The following is a 25,212-nucleotide window of genomic DNA, read 5'->3' on the forward strand; positions in this document are numbered from 1 at the left end:
CAGGGGAATCGGCTGCCCTTAGATTGGCAACGCATCATGAATATTCATCGCGGAGGCAGCAGCAGGTTAACAGCAATTACAGAGTTCCTCAGGATCCAGCTTGGCGATCCACGAGGTGAATTCAAAATACACGGGGAAAGGGCTAAAGCTGGTTTTATTACACGTTTCCATGAGGCACTAACAGGCCAAATTCACTCCCTTGCCCCTTCCCCCCCCCCCCCACACACACACCCCTTGCCCTCACTCAAAATGGCGGCCGCGGCGCCGCCTGGCGAGAGGCTCGCGAGACGCGCGGCGGGGCCGGGAGCTGCCCGCTGCAAATGGCGGGGCGGCGGCCGGCAGGGCTGAGGCGAGGCGGGCGGCGCCGCCATGGAGCACATCACTACGCCCAAGGTAAGGGTAAGGGTAAGGGGCCGCGGTCCCCTCGCCCCGGCCGGCAGCCAGCCTTGGGTTCCTCTCCCCGGCTCCTCGCAGGGCTGCGGAGCGCTGCCTGGCCGCTGGGTCCCCGCAGCGTTGCCCTTAAGCTCAGGGAAAGGCGTGAAGTGCGAGTGGAAGCGGCGGGTTGTAGGGTGAGGTAGAAGTTAGCTAAGCCTAGAAGCTCGGTGTGCTTCCGAGCATATTTTGCTTGTTTGAAGGTCCTGGCGAATTTCAGTCAGCGAGCTGTCTTTGTTTGCTTTTAGGGAACGCGTGTTCATTAGTGGCCCTCTTGCTTGTCAGGGCTCTGCGAAGTCTGGAAGGCTTCAAAGTCTTAAAGGGTAGCTCTTTTAGTATATCTTACTGTATCCCAGTGTTGGAAAATGAAAATTTTCACTGAGGATACCGAGCAAAAAGTGTTCTGAGCGTGATTCTTGAAAACTTTGCGTCAAAGTGAAGAGGCCCCTCAGTCTGAATAAATGGATCAAAATACATTTTGAAATGAAGTGGAAGAGAAGTTCAGGGAATGACAGCTGGGAAGGATTTCCTTCAGGCACTGTTTTCGATGCTGCAGTGTCGCTAAGGCTGACACTCGCTGTATTTTGTTTTGTTTTGTTCTCTGGGATATTAATTTGGGGATGTTCCTTACTGATGTTGCCTAGGCAGTTTGGCTGTACTGACAGGCGGCTCCAGGGATCTGAAAGAGGCAGATATAGATACGTGCTGAAAAACAGCATGGAGTGGGAAGATGTACAGCCAAGACCCCTGCACTTAAACTATCTTAAATATTTTCCATTATTTATCTCAGACCAGTGACTGTAAGGAAGCTTACGTATTCAGTACACAGAACTAACTTATTAGCACGATCTTAAGCTGCGTGTCTTCTTTCTTTCCTTTTTCTTTTTTCTTTTTTCTTTTTTTTTTTTTTCCCATTATTTTTGTTTTAGGGTGAAATCTGCCTTCATTAACAAGCAAATAGACTCAGGAAAAAAATATGAATTATTTTAATTAACATTTTAGACTGTCCTCATGTTTCTTGACACCCTTTTAATTAGGTTAGTGTGGTTTATGAAATGCGCTTACATGCTTAAGCAGTGTGTTACAGCAAGTAGCTACCAATACTTCTTGGTAACGACTGGGTAGTTGGAAGTCAGACCAGAAGGGCTGTGTCTTCACCAGCTATACTTTAATAAAAAACAAACAAAAACAAAACAACCCATGGACAGTCTTGTAGTTCTTTATCTTATTATTTCTACAGCCTTGCACAGTAATAAACTTTGATAACTTTGGCTACAAATCCAGTAATCCTACTAACTCATGCTGGTGTTAAATCTTGGCAACTTGGCCTTTTTGACTTTTCAATTATTTTGCCAGCTATTGATTTAAATTATAAGGCTGGGTTTTGTAATGCAGAGGGGTCTAATTCTTATGTTTTTCTCTTTTTCTCTAATGTGTATGTTAGCAGTGGATTATGGTTGAGCAGGTGTTTAGGATTTCCTTGATCAAAGTCAAATTTACTTTTTAACTCTCTTATATTGCAGGTTGAAAATGTGAAATTACTAGATCGATATGCAAATAGGAAGGCAGCAAATGGGACGTTATACCTGACAGCTACCCATCTCATCTACGTGGATGCTTCTTCTGAAGTCAGAAAAGAAACATGGGTACGTGTGATACTTGGAGCCTGTTTAAATACAAATATGAGATACACAGTATTTTCATATGCAGTATGAGTGGTTTTGTGAATTCTAAAGTTGTGTTAGTCTTTTTATTGCATTCTGATTCTGAAAATGTTTAACAGAAATTACTGTTTTGGAAGGAAATGTGCAGAATGGTAGAGTGACCTGATAGAAATGACTCTGAATTGATGTCAGTTCCAGGAAAGGAAATAACTTAACCTAGTTTCCTATCTCAAGCTCAGTGTGCAGAGCTGCCAACCTTGAATTTACAGGTTTTAGAAGTACAAAATTAATGCTGAAACCAGCAGCCTTTGTTATTGATCATAAAATGGGAATGACAAAACATATTGCAGATGGGGGTGGAGAGGATGCAAAATAAAGAGAATTTGGCTCCTCTTAGAACAAAGTAAACCCAGTTACATTAGCAGTCTCTAAAAATAATTTGTTATACACCTGTGCTTTTTCACAGTCTGGCTTGTAATTACTTAGCCTTTGGGTGCACAATCTGGATGTTTATTAAGTTTTCTTGATAAATATAATAAACTCATTTTCTGCTGCTAGTAATGGGTTAGATGCATTAAGCATATTGCAGAATTTTTGTCTGTTTGTACAGCTTATGGCCTTAATAGTGGTTATCTGAAAGTTTTGATTATCTCCTGTTTTTTTAGATTCTGCATCACCATATTGCAAGTGTAGAAAAATTGCCTCTGACCACAGCTGGATGTCCCCTCCTTATTCACTGCAAGAACTTCCATGTGGCTCACTTTGTTATTGGGCAAGAACGTGACTGTCATGAAGTGTATACCTCATTGCTTAAACTTTCACAACCAGGTATTTGGGACGGAGTCTGTTTCTCAAACTGTTGCCATGCAGTAAGCTGGAAGGCTTGTCTGAGCAATAGAGAAAGCTTTGCCTGTCAGACTGCTGGTGTTGCTGGAGAGGAGGATGTGAAATCAGAATCTGTTTCCACTGCTAGAGATTAATCGTGTGGGTTGGCACAATAAGTAGAGCTCTGCCCTCTGCACCAGGCTGTCTGCTTCTAAACTAAACAACGTTTTCTGACAGTGGAAACAAGGAGGTCTCTGATGAAGGACTTCTGAAGACCTGTACAAAGTTGATTTGCAGGAGTGAGGTGGTGTGCAGCATCTCACGCTTCTTTCTTGTAGTGCTCACACTGAGTAGTGTCATTTCAGCACTGGCTGTTGTCAGTTCTTTCTGTGATTTAGCTGCTGGCCGTGTGTAATTCTGCCCTTGCTGTTTAGCCAGATGTCTGTAGAATTCTGGATCCCACACAGTTGTAAATGTTGTCAACTTTTGTCATTTCCCAAAGCGGGGTTAGGTTAGTCTTCAGCGTTTGTCTTCTTTCAGATGTGAAGCCCTGTGCTTTGCCCTGGTACCATGACCTGGAATCGGTCATAAGAGTAGATGCAAAACATCCTCAAAAACCTGTGGTCTCTTCTGGCCTTGGCTGCTTAGTCCGTGGATGAATATTCAGGCTCTTTGTTCTTCTTGCAGGACAGCATTCCAGAGGGTTTCCTACCTGGCTTCTCTCTATACTAGCTTCTGTCTCTTTTAGTGAACCAGTATTTGGTGCCTTGCCTTATTATAAGGGTGTAATTTTTGATTGCATTTTGTGACTTCAGCACTAGTCTAAAGGGAGGGAATTAATGGTGCCAGTCTGCTTCATGCTCACCATCGCGTAGGACTTGAATAGAAGGACTTCAGTAGAAACAATTTTGCCGTGTTTGAACTGCCAATTGAAATTAGGACTTGTGCCTGTTCCCAGCATCTTCCTTGTGTCCTGAGCTGTGGAGTTTTCCTAGTTCTGAACTTTAACTTTAATGCTGTATCTGGCAATTTTCTGATGTTCTGTTTAAAAGCTGTCGCTGCTCTTCCAGTTTTGGAAATTAGACTCATGTAGCATCCTGAAATGTGGGAGCTGTCACTTCGGGAGATTACATCAGTCAGTTTCTTTTGTCTTGTGGTTATTTGTGTAACGTGCTGTAGCTCTTTTGTTCTATTTATGGATTTTTTTTTTTTTTTTTCAGTTCTTTGGTCTAAAATTTCTTTGTATGTGCTTCCTTCACATTATTTGGCAGAGCATATAATTATTTATGATTTGCACGTGTGATTGACAGTTACGGGTTACCTGTCTGGTAACCTGGCCACATTATCAGACTCTGGCAGGTTGCACTCTTTCTGGAGAGCTTACTGCCTTGGGAGTCAGCTGAATGAGTTATTGGTTGGATTTGCATTTTCTGAAGAGAGTGAAGGAAATTGGGAAGGATGAGATGGAGGGAGGAAGAAATTACCATTTGTCAGGCACAGCCTGAAGCTTTTGTTGGGCTGCCAGTAGTATTCAAGACGTCTGTCAAGCTTTCCGTGCAGCTCAGAACTCACTGTTGAATGATGAACTTACAGGTGTGCAAGACTCTTCACAGAAAAAGTTATCTTTAGTGTTTTCATTTCTGGATTAGTTCTTCCAATATCAGTCTCTTCTAGCATGCCTATTGCAGAAAATTCAGTAACAGTTTGTTCAGAAGGAATTAACTTCAAAATAGTAATTCTGATAAAAATGCTTTAGTGTATCTCCCTGTCAGTGGAAAATGAGTACTAGAAATTCCGGAGGATTTGAATATGAATTGATGACACTCAGTGTTACCCAGAATGAAACATGTACATGTAAATGTGAGGAACATTGCATGAAGACCTAAACTTACATGCTTCATCCAATTCATTCATCTGTGAGTCCAATTTGGCTTGATAGGATTAGGAACGGTTTTGAGGAGCTGTTGAGAAATTCCAAATATCCGTACTCTCCTATATAGCACTCAAATAATATTTTTGAGGAGTGAAAAATCAGTCTAAGTAGTCTGCTTATATTAGTAAAAGTATGAAGTGATAAAATTTAAACTTCAGACTTGAGATCTTTGAGACAGAATCGTAAGTAAAACAGCTATTATTGAGACATGGTCAACTATGAGGTGAAGTGGCTTTTATAGAAAAACATTTCCAAGTTTCCTGACTGTTCTTGACTGAATCATTTGTTTGGTCCTTGTTTTCAGGTAGGCTACACCCGTAGTGTGGTGTCTTGCACAATGTGCTTATACAAAAAAAAGCCTTTAGGAAGAGGTGTTGACCTTTCCATACGTCTTTTCTAACAAGTTCATTTTTTTCCTCTTCCCAGTGAAACCTGAAGAACTTTATGCTTTCTCTTACAATCCGAAAATGTCTAAAGATAATCGGGAGATTGGATGGAAGCTGATTGATTTGAAAGTAGATTACCAGCGTATGGGAATTCCAAATGACTATTGGGAAATAACAGATGTTAATAAGGACTATGAGGTAATTCTTGTCTGAAGTAGCCATTTGGTACAGTATCTCTTCTTTTGGTATTAATGACATCCAGCAATCCTACTGCTGCATAGGTGATGCCTCTGGGGAGGAGTGAGCTCAGTTGGTTTTAATTGAAGCAGCAGCTCCTTGATGTGAAGCTGTGGGTAATGATGCTATGAAAGAACAGAGCTGCAGAGTCACCTTGGTTTGCTTTGATTCCTCTGGCAAAATACCAGCTACTTACTTTTCTAGAGAAATGTCAAGCCATCTGTTACGAAAAACTGAAGTACCTTTAGCTTCTGTAGGTATTTCCAAGTCCTGCCCCACCAAGCTGGTGACAGATGTGTAGAGGAGAAATAAATGGCAGCAGTTTGGCTTGGTGTGAGGAACAAGGCAGAGAGGAAGGGACTAGGTAGGGAAGGAAAAAAAATACTGAAAACGGATGCTTTCTTGGTTAGATCTTATGCTAGGGAAGGGTTCGTAATCATTTCAGTCCTAACTAGCTGCTGCTATTTCTTTTTTTCCCCTTTAAGGTCAAGTTACAGGTCTAAATGTTAAATGGAAGCACTTTTTAGCAAGCTTACTCAAACCCCTGCTTCATATTTCCCTTTTTATTTCTCTGTTGTGCACAAACTTTGTTTAAAAGACAAAGTGAACAAGTAAGGAAGATACGAGCAGGTTGTCTTGAATCCCTTTTCCCTGCTCTCCGTTCTCTCCCCTACCAGTTGTTTTTTCCTGTTCCACTTTGAGTTGAAGAAGTAGATGCCTTGTTGTCAGAAGCCACTGGTGGGTTTTAATTGATTGTCTTTGGATGTCTGAATTGAGATGACGGAAGAGATGCTTTTCCCATTAGCTGATCAGGGCACTGGAATGTGGGCAGCTAAAATTCTGAGTCACTTTGAAGCTAATACTTAACTTTAATTGCCAAAGCTGTACAACTTCCTCTAGGTTTCCAGTTTGTGTTCTAAACTTGTCAAGCCTTAAATAAAGGCTTATCTGTGAAGTATATGCTGAAAAGACACTTTCTGAGGAAAATGGATAAAGTTGATGCTACCTGATTACCAGAAGTTCATGTCAAGTTGAGTAAGATTTAGAGGAAAATATATATTTCCTTTTGTGGCAAATCAGCAGCTTTTTTAAAACTTAGGCCTTCAAAGAAGTTCTCTTTAAAATGTTTGGTGTACTGTACAGTCCAGTTTTAGGCTCAATTGCAAAATTCCGTTACCACACTGTTTTTATTATTTTCAGCCATTCCCTCGGTTTTTCTAAATGTATTTTAATGGCTTGACGCTTCAGATATGGTTTGTTTGATGTGCTATGGTGAATAATCCATTGCTGTATCTATAAATGTGAAGTTATAAAATTTTTATGGATCTTAAATTGCTCAGTAGTCACATTTGGATTTCTTCTTTCTTCTCACTTCAGGTTTGCAACACGTACCCTCCAGAAATAGTGGTGCCCAGAGCAGCGAATAAGGCAACGGTGATCGGAAGCTCAAGGTTCAGGAGCAGAGGGCGGATTCCGGTGCTTTCCTACTTATATAAAGAAAACAATGTTAGTTGTTCATTGTCTATTGTCTTGGGGGTGGGAGGGGAGGGCAGAGGTTCCCCTTCTAGCGAAAGGAAAGAATGTGATGATTATTGAAGTGTGCTTCTTCTAACAGCTCTAGAATTGATTCCTAGACACAAGATAAGCTGGTTAAAGCCAAATATTGGGGGTGCATCCAGTGTTGGGTAAAAAAAAAAAAAAAAACCAACAACACGAGCTCTCCAGGCTTCCTGTCTGGAAATTTTTGATCAGCTTTCAAGAACTCCTTACGTGTTGTTCTGTTTTTAATGTACCGTGTAGCTATATTGAATAATGTTTAACAAGATGCATGTTAACTCAGCTAAATCCTCTTACTATTGAAGAGGAAGAACCACCCTGAAACGAAACCTTTGCTTATTCTGAGTTAACAGATTCATTTTTTTTTTTCCTTCACTGAAGATGAGAATGTAAATTTTTAACTTTGCTGTCTCAGCAGTGTTTTAGATGCAGATGCTAGGAAAATGCTGTGACAGTCAAGTTGTTGTTTTCCTGAGGAAGCATGCCTTGACCTGGGCGACTGCGTGGAGTTGTTCTGGCAACAACTGGGATTTCCTTAGGGCATACCCAGTGCAGTTCTGAGTGTGGAATGGTAACAGCAACTGATAAGCAAAGCAGTAGAAAAGAAAGGTTAGGGAAATAGAAGTCAGGTGGAAAAATTGAAAACTGCTAATGTTTGGGATGATGAGTATCAGGCAGAGCATAGTGGATTTGAGGACAAAGCAATGAAGGGCTGCTCAGTCTGTTTTTAGGATTCTCAAAATTCTGTTTCTGTGAAATATTCCCATGGTATTTCTGCATGTCCATTTAAGTGGCAATTTTTTAGCAAAGCAGAGAACAGGACACTTAAAACCAACAAATTATGGTATTCTTTAGATCAGTGCAGCAGAGAAGATCTGAAAGTAGGAAAAATGTGCTCTTGTGTGTTGCAGGCTGCCATATGTCGCTGTAGCCAGCCGCTGTCTGGGTTCAGTGCTCGCTGTCTGGAGGATGAACAAATGTTGCAGGCGATCAGAGAAGCCAACCCTGGGTGTGCCTTCATGTATGTTGTAGACACAAGGCCAAAGGTATCTTCACTGGGTTCGTGGCTACTTCTAAAGCTTGCATCTCAATTAGCGATAGTGTTTCCAATTAATTCTTTCACAGCTCTGCTAATGCTTTCTCACGTAGTGTTAGGTTAAACTGCGTCAGTCAAAGATGAAATCAGAATCAGGCTCCTTACTCTGTCTTAATGTGGTGAATGTGTGACTGTGCGTAACAGAACTGCATTGTGGAGTGGTAAGAACGCTCATGCTCTTGGGCTGTTCTGGGTTGAGGTCTGTGTTGAGGATGACCCGAAGTGAGCAGCAGTCTTGAAGCTGGCTGAGACAGTGAGCCATTTTCCAACAGAAAGCTGGGTCCTTAATGTGTTGAGTTGCAGCAAAGCCTCCAAAATCACTTTCACAAGGCTGAAGTGCTTCTATCTGTGGCCTGGGCAGAAGTGGGGCTGCATGGAATCCGAGAACAATTGAGAAAGGCAATTTAATGCAACCAGCTTTTCTGGTCAGTAGCCACTATCTGGAGCTTGAACTCTGTTGCTGAGGTGTTTATTATATAAGAGATTATTGAAGAAACTTTCTCCAAATGAAATCTGTAATCCTCTTGAGGATTTGAATTTAGAAACTTAATCAAATGATTGCCTTAAGCACACTGAGGGTATAGGTATAAGCAAATTAGGACACACAGCACACTTATTTAAATACGAAGATGTACATGGCTCTGATTAATAAATGACTTCTGAGAACCTGCTTCACTATTCAGATTTTTGATTTTTTATAGAAAGCACAAATTCAGTTACAAAATGGTGAGGAAAAGTCATTTTGGGGAGATGGAATACTTCACCCATTGTTCAGGCGTGTTGTCTTTTTGCAGTATGACATTCCGTAAAGACCTACATTTAATTACAGAACAGGCTGTATATAGCAATTATTGCATATTTGTTTGGTACAAACATCTTCTGGTCTCATAGTTGTTCCACTTATAAATTATTGTTATTTGGTTGTTCTGAAGATGTTCAGATACTATTGTATCTGAACTTTCTTTCTTCTCTCCTTTCTGTGGAAGCAAATCTTTCCGTCTCCCAAATCAGTATTTGGGAGCTGGAAGTATTTTCTTTGTCAGCAGTAAAGCTCTTGAAGCTCATGGTAGCTCTTGAACAGTTTTGGGTGATGGCTAGAACAACTGGCAGCTTTTCAACTTCTTTTTCAGCACTCCCAGTCGGTTGCTGTATTCTTTCTGCTCAACTTTAATATTTGTGTTTCCCTCAGGTGGCTTTATTTCATCTGTGCATGTATGTCTGTGAAAAGCTTTGGAATTCTCTTACTATTTCTGTACTACCGTGTATGTATGTTACTCGTAAAAATGGCTTTTCCTAGTTTTACTTTGATACGCTTCTGTCTGTCTCTCTCTGTGCAGTTTCACAGTGAAGACAAAATGTTTCTTTACCTTTTTGGATGACAGTACTCTTCTGCTGTTGTGCGAGGTTTTGCTACTGCCTGTCCTAAGAAGTGCTGTGCAAGGTCTTAATGAGCCTGTGCATCTGGCTAGTGGGTTGGAGACGCTGATGTCATTTTAGTAAAACATCTGGAAGTAATGTATGGGGAGGTGGGGAAGGACACCTGAGTAGCAGCTTTTCTTTTGTATATATTCTGGGAGATTTAAACACAACTGGCAGAGCAGACTTGTTTATTTCTGTGTGATGTTTCTTGTCACTTTCTCTCCTTTCCATCCTGTTCCCTTGAATTTGACAGTTAAATGCCATGGCCAACCGAGCTGCTGGGAAGGGTTATGAGAACGAAGATAACTACGATAACATTCGCTTTAAGTTTATTGGCATAGAAAACATCCATGTGATGCGGAACAGCTTGCAGAAACTCCTGGAGGGTAAGTATGGTGCATGCAAGTGGCCAGTTTTTATTACCTTTGGTTCCTCTTGGACAGAACTATTCACTGACAACATATAAATCCAACATGCGCAAGTGTGTGTGGACTCAGAGCTGTGGTGGAAGTTGATTGGCAAAGTCCATGTATATTTCTTTGTCTCTGCTTTGTTGAAGTGTCTGACAGTATTAATGTTAAACATTTTCCCAGTAGACATTTCCTATGTTGTTGTGCTTAGTTTTATGGCGGATCAAAACTAGGAAATGACACGAACGACGTTCCTTAATTTTATTAGTTACATAAAACGTGAATTTCTCAAATGTTCCAAATGAAAAGAAAAACACTTAGAAAATATTGTTTAACTGGTGAGAGATCCTCATGGCTACTTTGAGCACTGAAAGAAAGCAATCATTGGTTGCTGAGATACTTCTCTGGGGTTTGCTTTGTTTAGTTTTGGACTACTTCAGTGTTAAGCAATGTGTCTAATTGGCAATAAAATTCTAGCTTGTTTTTTTTCCAAGGGCTTTAATCTCATTGTTCTTATTTTTCACTTCTGATTTCTTTGACTGAACTTTTGTTCCTGGTACATGAATACTCGGGTAACTAAGCTACTCCTTGAAATTGTGATCTTGGGGAAAAATGCAGAAGAGAAATACTTACAGAGCCTTTGGAGGCTGAGAGGTGAATCAGGCCTGTATTTGCATTGGTGTAATTTGGGAGAAATTCCCTTGAAGGTGATAGAGTACCTTGGATCAAACAAGTTACTCGGCAAGCTGGTTTCCAGGAATATGAACACATTTGTGCTAGCAAAGGCTGCAGAACAAGTCAGAGTAGGTGCTGTAAATCATTCTATTTGGTCCATGTGCTTAGTTTTCTAAAATGTAATATAAACGCTGTCATATAAAATATGAATTTAATATTAAGTAACCAGCATAATGGTTATCTTACTTGGAATAGCTGAATAATTGATGCTACCAATTGCCTGGCCTGGTAGTGCTGCAGAATCTGTAGTGAGATTGGAGAAAAATGAGGCTCTTCATGTCACCATGAGATTGGCCTGATCAGAAATACTGAGTCCTCAGTTGCCTGTAGCTGGCAGGTTCATTTTGTGGTGGAAGAGGAGGAAGAATAAATGCTTGTTTACTCCCAAATTCTTCTTGCTTGCTAAGTTTTAACAGTGATAAAAAAAAAAAAAAATCTCTTACTAATCCTGAGGGACTGTGGAACTGTATTACTGTATTTTCTGTGCTGGTTCTCAGTACAGCATCTGAGCTGCCTTCAAGGCTGTGTTATTTCTCTGTGTAACTTAGAGCTCTCCTTTCTTCAGATCCTTCCCATAGTGACAGCGTGCTGGTGAGTGTTAGGTGTCTGTGCGATGGTGATTGGTAGTGAAGTAACAAATCATTAAAAATTAACTTGTGTTGGAGAAAACTCAAATGAAAAAAGTACTGAGGTAGTTTTAAAAGGAAGAGGCAGGTACTGTTCTCATGCAGCTAAAAAGTTCTGGATTGTGTATTTATATATGCAACCTGTAGTTTGTTCCCTTTAGACAGGACGCAGTCTGAGAACATTAACGTTTAGGATCTACAAACCTTTACTGCTGTGAAGGGATAATGAGGGAGTGGGAAGAAGATGGTGTTAACAGAGTCTCTCTTTTGTTTGTGTTCTTAGTGTGTGAAACAAAGTCTCCTTCAATGAGTGATTTCCTCACTGGGCTGGAGAACTCGGGTTGGTTGCGGCACATCAAGGCTGTGATGGATGCAGGCGTCTTTCTTGCCAAGGTAAAACTCTGTGCTGACCTGCAGGTGAATTTAAAAGTATTTACCTGTCACGTTAGGGACTCTTCCAAGGCTGTAAGGCAGTCTCTGGAGAGAAGGTGGGAAAACCTTCTTCAGATTGGCCCCACTTCTTCAAAACAAACAAAAGCCTGCAGTCAGAGCGCATCAAGTCAGTTACCCAACTGGCACTCTGAGTTGATTCACGAAACTAAATGAAAAGCCGTAGGGATTGAGACAGTCCTGTGGACTGCATTATAACGAATGCTTACATGGATGTTCTTACTCATTTGGAATGGGTAAAGTTATAGAAAATGAATGAATGACCTTTAGAAATGCATCTGTACCCTATAGCACTGTCCTTAGGAGCGCGAACGATGTGTAACCTTACGTTCCTAATGCAGCATGCTCATTAGTAGCTGGACTGTTGTGTTTTAAATGAGCAGTTTTGTAGACCAGCTTGTTTTCTCCTGGTTTAATGGGGTGCAGGGGCTGCTAATTTGTAATGTTCAACATAGCCGTTGTTTCTGTGGAGTCTTTGAAAAGAATGTGACTGCAGCCCAGGCAAAAGGAAAAAGTCAGTAAAGTAAATGGCTCTTCAATAGTAGGAGAGGGAATACAGGCAGATAGTGGCAAGAGCAATGAACTTCTGCAAATGCTGCCTTTTCTCTCTTAAAATTTAATGGTGTAGCAAGCAAGAAGCTATTCTGAATTTATCTTCTGCCGGCGGTACATAGGGATAAAGGTAATCCCAATGAGAGGAAGCGGGGGTGAACTCTTCTAATTTATCCTAGTCCGTGTGTGCACTACTTATTCTCTACTCATCTACCATTTTTTTCCTCAGAGGAAAGGACCGAAAATTCTTGGCATGTCAGAAAACTGTGTTTTGAGATCAGAGGATCTTTTGTTTCTTGACAGTCTTTCATGCTGACAAGGCATGCTCCAGCATTTTATTCTGGTTGGGGTTTCTGGGCATGATGGCTACATGCCCAGAAATGGTGCGTTTCCATGGTCCAGATGAGAAATGACAAACTTCCCCCTTGGGTTTTAGGCCAGTCTGGTAAACGCAGATGAAGGGACAGCATTTAATTACAGTAACCAAGCTGGAAAGCTGTTAAACTCTTCTGTCTGGTTTCCTTCACAGGCTGTGAAAGACGAAAATGCCAGTGTGTTGGTCCACTGCTCTGATGGCTGGGATCGCACGGCGCAGGTCTGCTCCCTGGCTAGCCTCCTCTTAGATCCGTTTTACAGGACTTTTAAAGGATTCATGGTAAGAATACGGATGTTGGAATTTCAAAAAGAAAAAGTGCTTCCTGGATTTGAAATGTAAACAAGCCCTAATTAAATGTTTTAGGCCATTTTCTGGAACAAACAGTAGGTGACCTATATAAAAACAGCTTTGATTCTATAAACAAGCTTTAATTGCTCTGAACAGCATGGGCGCAGAACAGCAGCAGTTGATTTACAATTCCCAAATCTTTGTTTCCTTGAAAGTCCATGTGAGAGCTGCTAATGAGACATTTCATCAAGAGATGAGTGAGCAAAGGATGGGACTCTGGCAGCAGTCCACAAGAAGAAGTGGTGAAGAAACTTGTCACCTAAGACAGACTGATCTGCTAGGATTTGAAGATGGGGGAACTCATTCATGTGCACAGGGAAGTGTGTAACCTGTATATCACACAAAATCTGTGCATCATTTAAGACCTATTTTAAAGCCATTACATGTGAATTTAGCCATTTGCTTGTACTGTGAGGATTTTCTTACATGAAACCATCACTGCATAAATAGTGTGATCTGTGACCTTTCCATTCATCTGCTTCAGTTAATTACTGAAAGACAAGCTGCTGCTCGTTCTCAGAGTTCCTTAAAAGAAGCCCCGAGATCAGAACAATGCAAATTTTGCTCCTTCACTGTGTTGTGCTGCTAGACCTGTTCCTTTCAGTACATGCGATTTTTTTTAATTACTAGTTTTGTTTCTGAATTAAACTACAGTCTTTTAGCAATTAAAATTATATCGGTGCAAAACATTTACCTCGGCTTGGGTAGTGCTCTGGACAATTCTGTGTGATGAACGTGGCTTTGATGAGGGTCAGGAACTGTAATTAAAATGCACAAATACTTGTCCTGTGAGCAAATAGCCTGTATGCACAGATCTTAAGACAGTGGTTATTCCTAGATGAACGCAACAGCCCTCTCTAAGAATTGGAAAAATTGAAAAAAGCAGTATAACTTAGTTTTCAAAGAAATTTCTTGTGAATTTCTGCCTTACTTTTCTTTAAGCCTCTGGAGGATATCAGGAATTGATCTTTAATGTGATCTAGGAAGACACATAATAAAGGATTAAGCATAAGTCATTTGGTTCCTTGTGATGCATATTTTAAAGGAAAATGCTGCTCCCTTGTCTACTAATAACATGTTCTTATCAGGAAATATATACAGCAGTGACATTCTGTTTGAGAGAAATAACCATATAGTTTTTCTAATTGCATCCTGAGCTCAGTACACAGCTGTACTTTTTATATTCGTGTGTGTTAAACACTTGTTAAATTCCAGTTGCTGATGTATTTTGCTGAATGTCAGGATGGTCTCTTTCAAATTAAACAGTACGTAGTGTAGTACTGAACTGTTAATGGTTTTAGCTGTGTCTGTATATTATGATCTTAACAACACAAACTAAAACTACCTGAATACAGTACTAGCCTTGTTTTAAATAACTTGTGATTCCAACAGTGATGTTGTAGTGATAACTGTGGTTAACTCTAACCTGTAAATCACCATTACTGTTTTAACTGCTATGGATGTACTTAAAACTGTAGGGTCACCAGGAAGCATCAGTCGTAAGCTTCATGGAGTTAATACTAAAGGTTTAATTTTGCTTTTCCTGAAGAAAGTTTAATGCTATTTTTTCCTACCTCTGTTTTGAAACTAAAGGTCCTAATAGAAAAGGAGTGGATTGCAATGGGCCACAAGTTCTCTCACAGGTAAGAGCATGTTACCTTGGGTGTAGCGACTGGGTGAAGCCTTGACAGTGGAACTTGTGTAGTGTGCTCAAGTTTATGCTTTCCATCTGAAAGTTAAAAGGAAAATACAGCATAGAGGAGAAAAAATTTGGAAATGATTTGGTGACCTGAGGCCAGTATCTGCTGGGGTTATTCCACCAGTGCTCTTTGGGGATGTTCTTTTCATTACTTTATGCAATCATGAACAAATTGTTAGAATTTTGAACGTTTTCCTACCTGTAAAATCACATCTGCATTATATGGAGGCTGTTAATGTCTTGGTAAGATATGTTTTCTAATAATTTTCTTATAGAAAAATCTTGGCTAATATTTTTTGGACTCTTACCAAAACAAACTTCAGGCCACTGTAGTGCTAAAAAACAGTTTTGACCTGCATTCTCCAAGCAGGATAAAAACGTTGTCATCCCAGTAATTGTTAGCCTGCATATATCGGGGATATTGCCTTGGGGTACTTCTTGTTCCACTTGCCATAGAGAAACTAGAAATTGAGACGGTCCAAAGGAATACTAGGAGGGAATGTACAGGTCTACTCAGTGGTATTAACTTGTTAAAAATGGAGGCTTTTGTTCTTGATGTGACTGACTCCATTTAATAGTAAAACGAGGCCGTTTCCATGAAGTGTATCAAGGAAAAATAAACCATGTGTGCACGCTTCGCTCTTGCTTTAGAAGTTATCCAAAGATAAAATAGCTGTACAGAAATTGTTGGCCAAACAAACACCCCGTTTTTTAGGGACTATTTTCACATTTCTTAAGACTAAAATGATACTCCTATTCTTCTAATATATAGGGTTGTTCCAAATTTGAGACCCCTGTAAGAGACAGAAAAAGTACTTGAGACCCAAATTTCACCATTGCCTAAGAATAAGAACTTCTGTTCCAATAGCTGGAGAAAATCTTTCCTCTCCTAGTGGTGGCTGAGGGTAATCCGTCCTTTTTCATACTTCTTAGGATATTGGAGTTGGAATCTAGTTGGGATCTGATTAACATGATCCCTGTAATAAGAAATCTTATTTAATTTTTCTGCTTAGGTTTGAGGGCACCGTGTTTATTTCCCTGGATTTCCAGGTCATATCCCTTCTGAGAAAAAGCATTCTGCACTAAGTTTTTCCTGTTAAGAAAGAGCAGTCAGTACAGTACAACAGAGGGTTGGCTGCTTTCCAAAAATACCATTGTTCTTTTTCTGGTTGTTTTTTTATTTTTTCCTTTTCTTATGGTATATAATGAAAACCGTTATTTCCCTGGCTAGGTTTTTGCAGAACTAGTAGGATTTTTTCTGAACTTCATCTAAAGCTATGAAAAGGTTTATGCTTTTTTTTTTTTTTTTTTTTTCCTGAGTAAATTGCCTACCAGGACTTCGTTTCTGCTGTCTGTGCGGGCAAAATCAGGTTATTTTGGGTGTCACTGTGCATTGTGGTTAGTCTTGCACCATAAAATACTCACGCCCATAGAAGATCACAGAAGACTCCTTTTTCTCATTGTTTCTTACTGTTCCTGGTAGACAGAATCTTGTTAATGCCAACCTTTTTTTCTCAGTTTGGGGCTAGTGTTACTTTTTTATGGTAAAGCTGTAGACACTCCTTTGGAGAACGTTGCATTTTATTCTGGTGCTTGCATTATGGCGTAGGCTTGAGGGTTCCTATTTCACAAGTATCCCTTGTGATGCTCAGAAGTCTGTTATGTGGGTTCTTCCATTGCTAACTTCCCTTTTGAGAAGGGGACACTGCCCAGCTATTCCCACTTCTACCCAGTACCCTTGACAAAGGAGTAATGTTTTCTTGAGGATGCCCTGGTCTGAAAGAGAAAAGCTGGCACTTGATTGGGATCCCGTTGTGTGTGCAAAGGCTTAGTCCTATAGAGAGTACATTCCCATGAAGGGGGCATGCTGTAATGAGTAGTTGTAGGATAAACTGCATGTTTTTTTCTAACTCTGCAGAATAATTCCTTATTCTATTAGTGAAGAACGTTTTGTAGGTAGTGACACAAAATTTGACCCCGTTTTGTTTGTATTTCTCTAGGTGTGGCCATCTGGATGGTGACCCAAAAGAAGTGTCCCCTGTCTTCACTCAGTTCATTGAATGTGTCTGGCAGCTGATGCAGCAGTTCCCTTGCGCGTTTGAGTTTAATGAGCGCTTCCTTCTTGAAATCCATGATCACGTCTACTCCTGCCAGTTTGGAAACTTCCTTGGGACCTGTCATAAGGAGCGTGAGGATCTGAAGTGAGTTGGCAGTTTATAGGGTCAGCAGTCTGGAAAGCAACTCAAATGTTAGAAAAAGGGCAGGCTGTGTGTTTGTTCCTAGAGAAGCTGTAGATTGGTGAAGAGTAGCATTGTCTCCATGGATGTTTGTTCTGCAGCGTGGAAAAAAAAAAAGTAGATGAATTACATCCACCATAGTCAGATGTGATCCAAATTAAAACAATACTTTGCAGATAGTGCTTTTTGGATTGGATGTTGTCCATTTTAAACTATTATATACTCCTCAATGATATATTTCGTGTTTATGAAATAAAGCAGATACTGTGTAAAAGTAATTTAGCTCCTTTAATCTAGTTCTACTCAGAACAGCTAGCATTATTGATCTGCTTAACTTGATTCTTTTTTTATTGATTAGATCTTATTTGTAATTGACAGGATCTTTGAGAAGACCCATTCTCTGTGGCCTTTCCTCTTACAGAAGAAGCAGGAATTGAGAAATCCATTGTACAAAGGATTTACAGCTTACAAAGAGCTTCAGCCAAACACGTTACCTTTTAGTTTCCAGTAAGTTACTTCTTTAAAAAGGGGCGTTTCTTTCATTGTAACGGTTCAGTAACTCGGGTTTACTGAAATAACCTTCTTGCTGATTAGTGGTTTGTTCTACCCTTTGCCTTCATTCCTCATCCATAAGCTGAAGATAGTAGTACATGAGTAATTGATAAACAAATGCAGGTACTGTAATTTATTTTTCTTTTGCTTTCCTTTGACAATGATAGCAGGGGAAAAGCAAGGAGAAGAATAATTCCACATAGGTAGGTTAACACCCTCCCCACCCACCACCACCTCCAACTTCCTCTTCTGACAAGAAAATTTGAGAGGGTAGGCAACTGTTAAAGTTCCTCCTTTCCTCTTTTTTTTAACATATATTAAGGAAGTCTTTCAATTGAGAATTTCAGTGTCCAGTCACACCCAGGCTTAACGCGGTGAGAGTACACAACACTTCCACAAGAAGGGATTTCTTGTTGCAGCGTGCATTTGCTTGGGTACTACAGCTGGAGTGGATAGTTGTGCTTTGTTTCTGGCTCACTCCTCCTCCCTGCTGAGAGAGGGATACAAAGGCATCTGTACGTGCTCGGTGTTACTACTGGAAGGCCAAGGGTTTTCACAGAAGTAGGGAGGTAGGGCAAACTGAGAACTGGAAAGTGAACTGCCCAAAGCCTGAGTGAATCTGTTGTAGAACAGTGTATCTGTGTCATCTTTTAATACCTATTGCAAACATGTGTGGATCATAGGAAAGAAGTACTTAAACCCTCAGAAGTTTTTCTTGAACTTTGTTAAAGCGTTATAAAAACTCGTCTATTGATACGAATTTGATAGTCATAGGTTGTGGCATTTTCTTACATCAGTTACTAACGTTTGATACTTTTTGCCTTGAGTACCATCTGGTTTCTGTTATGACCGCTAGTGTACAATTGGCTGCCTAATTCTTCTTTTTTGCCCTGTTCTCAAGGTTTTGGTGTGGGATGTACAATCGCTTTGACAAAGGAATGCATCCAAAACAGTGTGTATTGGATCATCTGCTAAGCTGCATGAGCCAGAAGATGAAACTAGAGGACAATGCATCTGAATTAGAAAATGTGAGTCACGAATCTTGTCAATACTTAAAATTATATGCTGGTTTTGGCAAATATAACTGGATTAAATATTGGCATTAAAACAGTTGTTTCAACATACTGTGAAGAGTTGGACAAAATGAGGAGGTAAACGACATTACTGTAATGACTATATTCTATTACCCAAAACCCTCATCTTCTAAAGTTGTTTGGTCAAGTGCTGTTGCAGGCTCACAATGGTCTAATTCTCTAAGGAAAACATGTTAAAAGAAACCTGAGTTTCAACCTGATGTGCAGCAAACTTCATGTGAGGGTTAGGAAAGAAAAGAATGGGCTCAGTTTCTGTCCCCCTGCTCCCTAAAAATATAAACGTTGTTGGTTACAGCTTGCTCCCCGATTCTGCTTTCCTGTCTTCTCATTTACAAGACACGTTGAAAAAAAGTGATGATCAGCCAGGTTTTAAAACAGTGGAGTTAAGATGAAAGCTGGCGTTCATGTAATGGCTGAAATGCAGATAGGTAGGCTGAATTGTCCTCTGGAAGTGGCCACCTTGGAGCTGAAGCACTTGAAATGAAGGGCAAGCTTGTACATCTACCACTTCTGTTCTGTGGTGTTGGAGGGCAGCGATAATGTGTCCAAAATAACCAATTTCTCTTCTCCAAACCACAGTAGTGTAATAAACAGCAACAGACTGCACAAAGCTTGCTCAGTTCTGTCAGATTCCCCAGAGATATATCTTTATCTTCATATAGATAATTATAGCCGTTTGGGCACAGCAAGAGGGAAGGTGGGGGCAGGGCTGTAGTGGAAAATAGTCTTGTTAGCTTTTAAAGGGCTGTAGTTTTGTTTCCATAGTTTCTGCGTACAGCAGCGTGAAAGGAGAAGTGTCTTTTCTTTCTGCTCAAGGCGCTACTTACAATGTCCTTTGTGTGCTTAAAAAATAAAAAATCTAAAAATACAGTAGTGAGAGATCCATCTAAAAATAAATAAGTGAGAAGACCAGTGTCAGTGTCCTTTGCTAGGTTAATGTGAATGTTTAGGCTTGTGGTTTTATCGATCAAACAGTTTTCTTAGGTTTGTTTCAAAAAGCTCTGCCTGGGTATAGATAATTGCATGTGTTACTTTTTCAGCTCTGTAACTGAGCATGAAAGTGGCGCTGTCACGGGACTGTTATGTTGACAGTTGTGTGTGTATCCCTGACATCTGGGAATAACAGTTTTCATTAATGTTTTAAATGTCTTTCTGTTTGTGTAATGTCTTTCTGTTTGTGTAGAAACTTCCCTTCCTTGATGGTCCTTTGCCCAACGAAGCTTGCTCCTTATCTAAAGTAGGAAGTGCTGCTTCGAAAACACCACTGCTGAACACTCCCCAGGATTATGAAGGGGAACCGCCGCCTGTGCTGACCAATGGTATCTCAGTGGGGAACATAGATGTTATGTCAGATGTGGACCAAAAGAACAAAGAGAACCTGTCTAATCACCAAGACCTCCCTGACCTTAATGCCACCGACGTTTTAGACTCTGAAGCTAAGGAAGGAGAGCCTCAGTGCCATTGATCAGCTCTGAGAATTGTGTTAAATGAAGCAGGTGCTTGTGGTGGTGAGGCATGAGGGATCTGTGCCCCTGTGCCCACCTTCTCCAGCCAAGTGTTTGTGTGTGTGTTGGCAGTGAGCTGTGCCCTCGCTGTAACAAGCACGGTCTGTGTTTGGTTTGCATCATTTTGTGGCTAAAATGATGAAGATTCGTACAGAGCTGCTGAGGCTATCTTGAGTTAGTGTAAACCTTACTGTTCAGTGGAAATGAAAATGTTTAAGGCTAATAACTGCCTGGCAGTACTTGTATTTCAAGCTGAAAGACATCGTGGCCAATTAACGTGGGGTTTAGAAATTGCCCAGTGTTCATGACTGGAGTAGGAAAGATGCAATCCGTTTATTTTCAGTGGTGGTGCAAGGTTGTAAATGCCCTTTCAGTTCATCTAAAATTGATTTAAAAAAAAAAAATATTTTCTTAGCTTTGAATGAATCTCTGCATGGACCCTCACCTTGTGGCAGAACTGATTCATTTTTTGTTTCCTATGCATATTTGTTAAACAAAAACAACAACAACAACAAAAAACTGTGCCTTTTTATGGAGACCATTTTAACGTCTAGCAATGCAATGTAGTATTTTTATTATTGTAGTGTAGGGTGTAGTATTTGGTCTTCTTTGTAGTCAGTATTTTTAAACACTGTTTTGTATCTGCTGCCAGCTTCCCAAGGATCTGTGCTGGTCTCCTGAGTTTAGTAGCTTCAGAGACACTGTGGTGGTTTTACTCGGGTGGTTATTTCACATCATGTGTTGAGTGATTACGGTGAATGTTACCTTGAATGTTAAAATCAAGTGAAAGCTTAGGGCTGAGTGGTCTGTACTGTCAGGACCTGAGGAAATGAACAATTTCTCTCATAGCGATGAACTTTGTCATTTGGTGAAGGTGGTGACAAAACCTAGATCAGGATGGGACCCATTATTGGATCGAGAAGTGGACATCTTGGCTCATGACTGTGGCTCCATCTTGGACTCACTGCAGTGCTTGTTGTGCTGCTTGGTTCCTTTGAACCGCAGTAAGCTCAGCTGGAGATACTGGTGAAAGTAGAAAGTTTAACATAAATGTATTCCATTTACTTCATTCCAGTGGTTCATCTCCCCAGGGAAATGAATGGCACAGAAAAGCCATTCTGCAGTACTTGTTCTGGACAAATTTCTCCTATGGATGTGTTTAATTGCATGAGTCCCTTTGTGCAGCTAAATTCAGTAGGTTTTTTTTTTGCTCTCTTTTGGATTATGCTCAAATTCAATGCTGCCATCAGGTCTTAAATCAGGTTTTTGCTCTTCTATAAAATTCTGAAACAACAAAAAAATCTAAGTTAGCCCTTCCCAATCTGCAATAAAAAGTAAGAACATTCCATTATTCCATTACAACATTGCAATATGCAATGGTTTGTGTGCTTATAACCTGTCAGGAAATGATGAACAATTAAACGTTTTTTCAAGAAGAAGGGGGGGGGGGGGGAAATGAAAAACAAAACTATCCCAAGTGTCACCTTGGGTAAGAAAATCTTAATTTTATATCAAAAGACCCAAGTAAGAAGGGCAGTATCTGAGAACAGTTTCTTTGGTGCCTGGAATGGCAAAGAGAAACTTCTTCTGATGTTGCAGGTTCTTAAATCTTAAAGCAAGTAATACTTGTCTGCTTTACAAAACAGCTGTTTTCCAGGTTTGAGTGAGAGAGCTAGCGTGTGTGCTTGATTTTTCCAAGCTAAGCACATAAAATACTGATCTAGATACACTTACACTGAAGATGCTCAACATTTGTTTTGTGGGTATGTTGCAACTGCATATTGCATCATGCAAACAGCTATATATTTTATTTTGAAGGATGCATACTTCTGAATGCATCGCTTTTAATCTCAAGATTATCTACTGTTGTGTCTCTAAAAAAAAAAAAATAAATAAAAATCTGATTAACATTAATCATGCTTAGCACCAAGCAAGATAGCCTGCCAGCCCTTGTTTGCCATATTCATTTACTCCTCAAACGAAGAGATCACACCCAAATCTTCGTCTTGCTGCTCTAAATACGCAGGGTTTGAAATTTTGCTGTAGATTTCCACTGGAGAGCAGTGGGGAGATTCCTTCCCTTTGCTTCTTCATAGCCTAAAAGCTCAGTTTGGCATATGCACTTTGCAGTTCAGAGCTCCTTTTAAGAGTCCAATAGACTAACCGGTCTTCTCTTTCTAGGTAGTAAGAGTAGTGGATAGTATGCACAACTTCTTCAGTAGAGAACTCTTAAATGGTAAATTGAGACCAAGATAGGCGTTTCTTAGGAGCAGTTATTCTATGTCAACAGTTTTTTAATGTACTTTGTAGTGAAAGTTAGTGATACAGAATTATAGACAATTTTGACTGACTACTGAAGAATTTAGATATACCACTGGTTAATCTTTGTATAAAAACATTTTGCAGGAGGTTTCTATAAATGTTTACACACTGCCTTGTCTTTTAAATTACCGTAGATTATCTTAAAAAATGTATAATGAACTTTGCTTATCCCTAAAGTAGGATGCTGACATCTCCGCAGATCTTTGACTACAATATTACTTTAGGTGCATAAAACCCTGAAGAGATTACTTTATACACTGAAAGTGCTTATAAGCTTTTAATAATCATGATGCTTTTGACTTCAACAGCAAAACAATGCATGACTTTATACTTTGAAATGCAAAACCTAGCCAAAAAAGGGAAACAATCTGTCGTCTTAAACTGCTTGCATTTAATATGTACAAGCTTGGCCAAAGCCTACAACGTATTCAAAGTCATTCATGCTGGTGCTGTAAATTTATGGAGCTGGAAAAGATAGCAGGGTTTCCTGGAATTCCATGAGGTTATTTGTTTGAAAACCAGTTAACTAGAAGCATTTTTTTGTTTTGTTTTGAAGATGAGTTCTGTTTTGAACTCTTTGTGTTTTTAAGACCAAAAAAAAGAAAAGCTGTTCAAAGCACTGCAGCATGTCCTCAGGTCTCTAATCAACCAGGATTGGCTTCCTAGAGTCTTGCAGAAAGCCCGTGTCCTGGTTCCTTAGGGAGTGCCCTGCTGGCGGTGGTGAGTGACTTCGTTATATGTTCCCTGAAAGCATTAAAGGGAAAAACTAAAAACTGTTAGGTAGGAATTTTGTGTGAGCACTGTAGAGGTGAAAAGTTACTCAACTTATTTATTCCTAGTGGAGATCTGCGTGTTGCGAAGTGATGAGTGCTTTTTTTTTTTGTATTTGGAGCTGTTAACTGAACAATGCAACTTGCTGCTTTCCATTTGGATTCCTCTGCCAGGGAGGAAGAAGGGATCCTATTTGCTGTGGGTGGGTTCTGTTCGTGTAAAACTCTTCCTGGAGCACTCCCTGCTTTCTCAAGGTAGTCTGTTACGGTGTGCGTAATGTCTCTTGCTACAAATAGTTCTGATATTGCCGTGGGCAAGTGCCTATAATACTCTGCATTACAGCTACTGTTCTGAAGTAGAGGAAGGGATTTGCCTAGCTTTATTTCGAAGTGAAATGTCTTAATGTGAATCTCCTAATGCTGGATTCTTAAATAGCTTTGTTTTGCAGCTGTTGTCTGTGGCAAGGAAAATCAAACCAGTACTGACTGCTTTACAGGAAAAAGGGAATGCCTGGTTTGGCCACAGGTGGTGTAGTTCCAGCTGGCCCTCTTCCACAGCTGTTTAGAAAAGCCTGTGAGCATAGTATCCTTCTAGCTGTGTTCTGGTCCTGCTCTGAGTGCATCCCTGACATTTATGTGCTTAGAAGAGGAGGCCACCATGTGGGTGCTTGTTGATCCATGAAACTACTTTGACTGGGCTAGAGAAGGAGAATTGCTTCTAGGTCGCTAGTAAACTACAGTGAGCTTCAAGTCCTGCTGGGAGCTGAAGGTGTGCAGAGCTTCCCAGGATCACAGCCATGAGTTAGACCTTCATGGGTTGCAGGTGGAAATACCCACGTTGGTGAAGGGCCCTGTCTCTGCTGTTTCCATTGACTTTAGGGATCATGAGCCCCGGTGGGCACTCAGCAAGTACCCTTGCATCTGAGAAGCCTGTAACATGTGCAGGGAAAGTATTTAAAAGAGCTCTTCTGCCAGGTGCTGCTTCAGTTCACTTCTCTGGCCAAGCTGGCCTTTGGGTAGCTCCAGTGCCTGGCAGTTGCTCCCCCAAAGGGATAGCTGCTTGGCACTGCTTAGTAATGAATAGTCATGAGTGACCAAAAGAGATAAAAATGTTGTTTCTCTCTTCTCTTCACCACCACTTTGAGTGCTGGGATCATTTTTTTGATAAACCCAACGATTGTTAGAAGCTGAGGCAGTTCCTTGTTTACATGCTGTCCCTCTTGCACACAGAAGCACTTCCCATGTCTGAAATCTGGGCTGGGAGGAACTAATCTGTTCTGAATGTACTAGTTTTGTTTTAATTAATACACAGCACTTCATTAATTGGATGAGGAATGTCCCAAAACAGGTGAAATCCGTGTTTTAGTATCTTCAACACCAGTTGTAGCCAGGTCGGTGCCAGCTGCAGTCAGTGTAAGTTGTTAGGGTGAGCATTTAAATGTGCACTCCTGTCCTTTTGGCATCTCTTGACCTACCGAGGCAATGCAGAAGGTAGGTGAAAATGTTTGACCTGATCCCCTACCAGCAGTAGTGCGTATCTGCCTGTACTCCATGTAGCAGCATCCTACTGGGCCAACTGGTAGCACTGGATCTGGTCACATGCATCGGAGCACAATGTGGTACTTTTCTCATCATCACCAAGTGATCTTTGTAGGAACTTACCTAAATGTGTGTGTAGTACGCAGCTGAGAGTTTTAAATGTTTCTGCTGTTTCTGTAAGTCGGATGCTGTCGTTGTCCTTAGTGTAGTTGATGAGGGACATCTGTATAAAACTGTGTATGATTAAATCCCATATTCTTGAATGTGCTGCGATGGCCGTACATATGTAAGTCATTTTAGTTAATGCACTGCTTAAAAACATTGTACCGTGTTTAGAGGAGCACTGTGTCCTTTCTCCAAATGTATTTGTCTCATGAAGTTGCATTTGTATGATGGTTTATTTTTATTTCTTACAAAAATAAATACCTTGTCTTTTTAAAGGAAATAA

At 40.4% G+C, this 25,212-nt stretch overlaps 1 protein-coding gene across 1 annotated transcript; it reads left to right on the forward strand.

Moving 5' to 3' along the window:
* Positions 1–260: 260 nt before the first annotated feature.
* On the forward strand, positions 261–25,212 carry MTMR8 (myotubularin related protein 8). The gene is made up of 14 exons (XM_082770705.1): positions 261–393; positions 1,956–2,078; positions 2,762–2,924; positions 5,281–5,438; positions 6,855–6,983; positions 7,946–8,080; positions 9,803–9,935; positions 11,604–11,713; positions 12,852–12,977; positions 14,640–14,689; positions 16,746–16,946; positions 17,361–17,489; positions 18,436–18,562; positions 19,812–25,212. The coding sequence occupies exons 1-14, from the start codon at positions 370–372 to the stop codon at positions 20,091–20,093; spliced, it is 1,890 nt and encodes a 629-aa protein (XP_082626831.1). The 5' UTR covers positions 261–369; the 3' UTR covers positions 20,094–25,212.

This window comes from Aythya marila (genome assembly GCF_965140915.1).
Source record: "Aythya marila genome assembly, chromosome: 13".
Classification (NCBI taxonomy): domain Eukaryota; kingdom Metazoa; phylum Chordata; class Aves; order Anseriformes; family Anatidae; genus Aythya; species Aythya marila.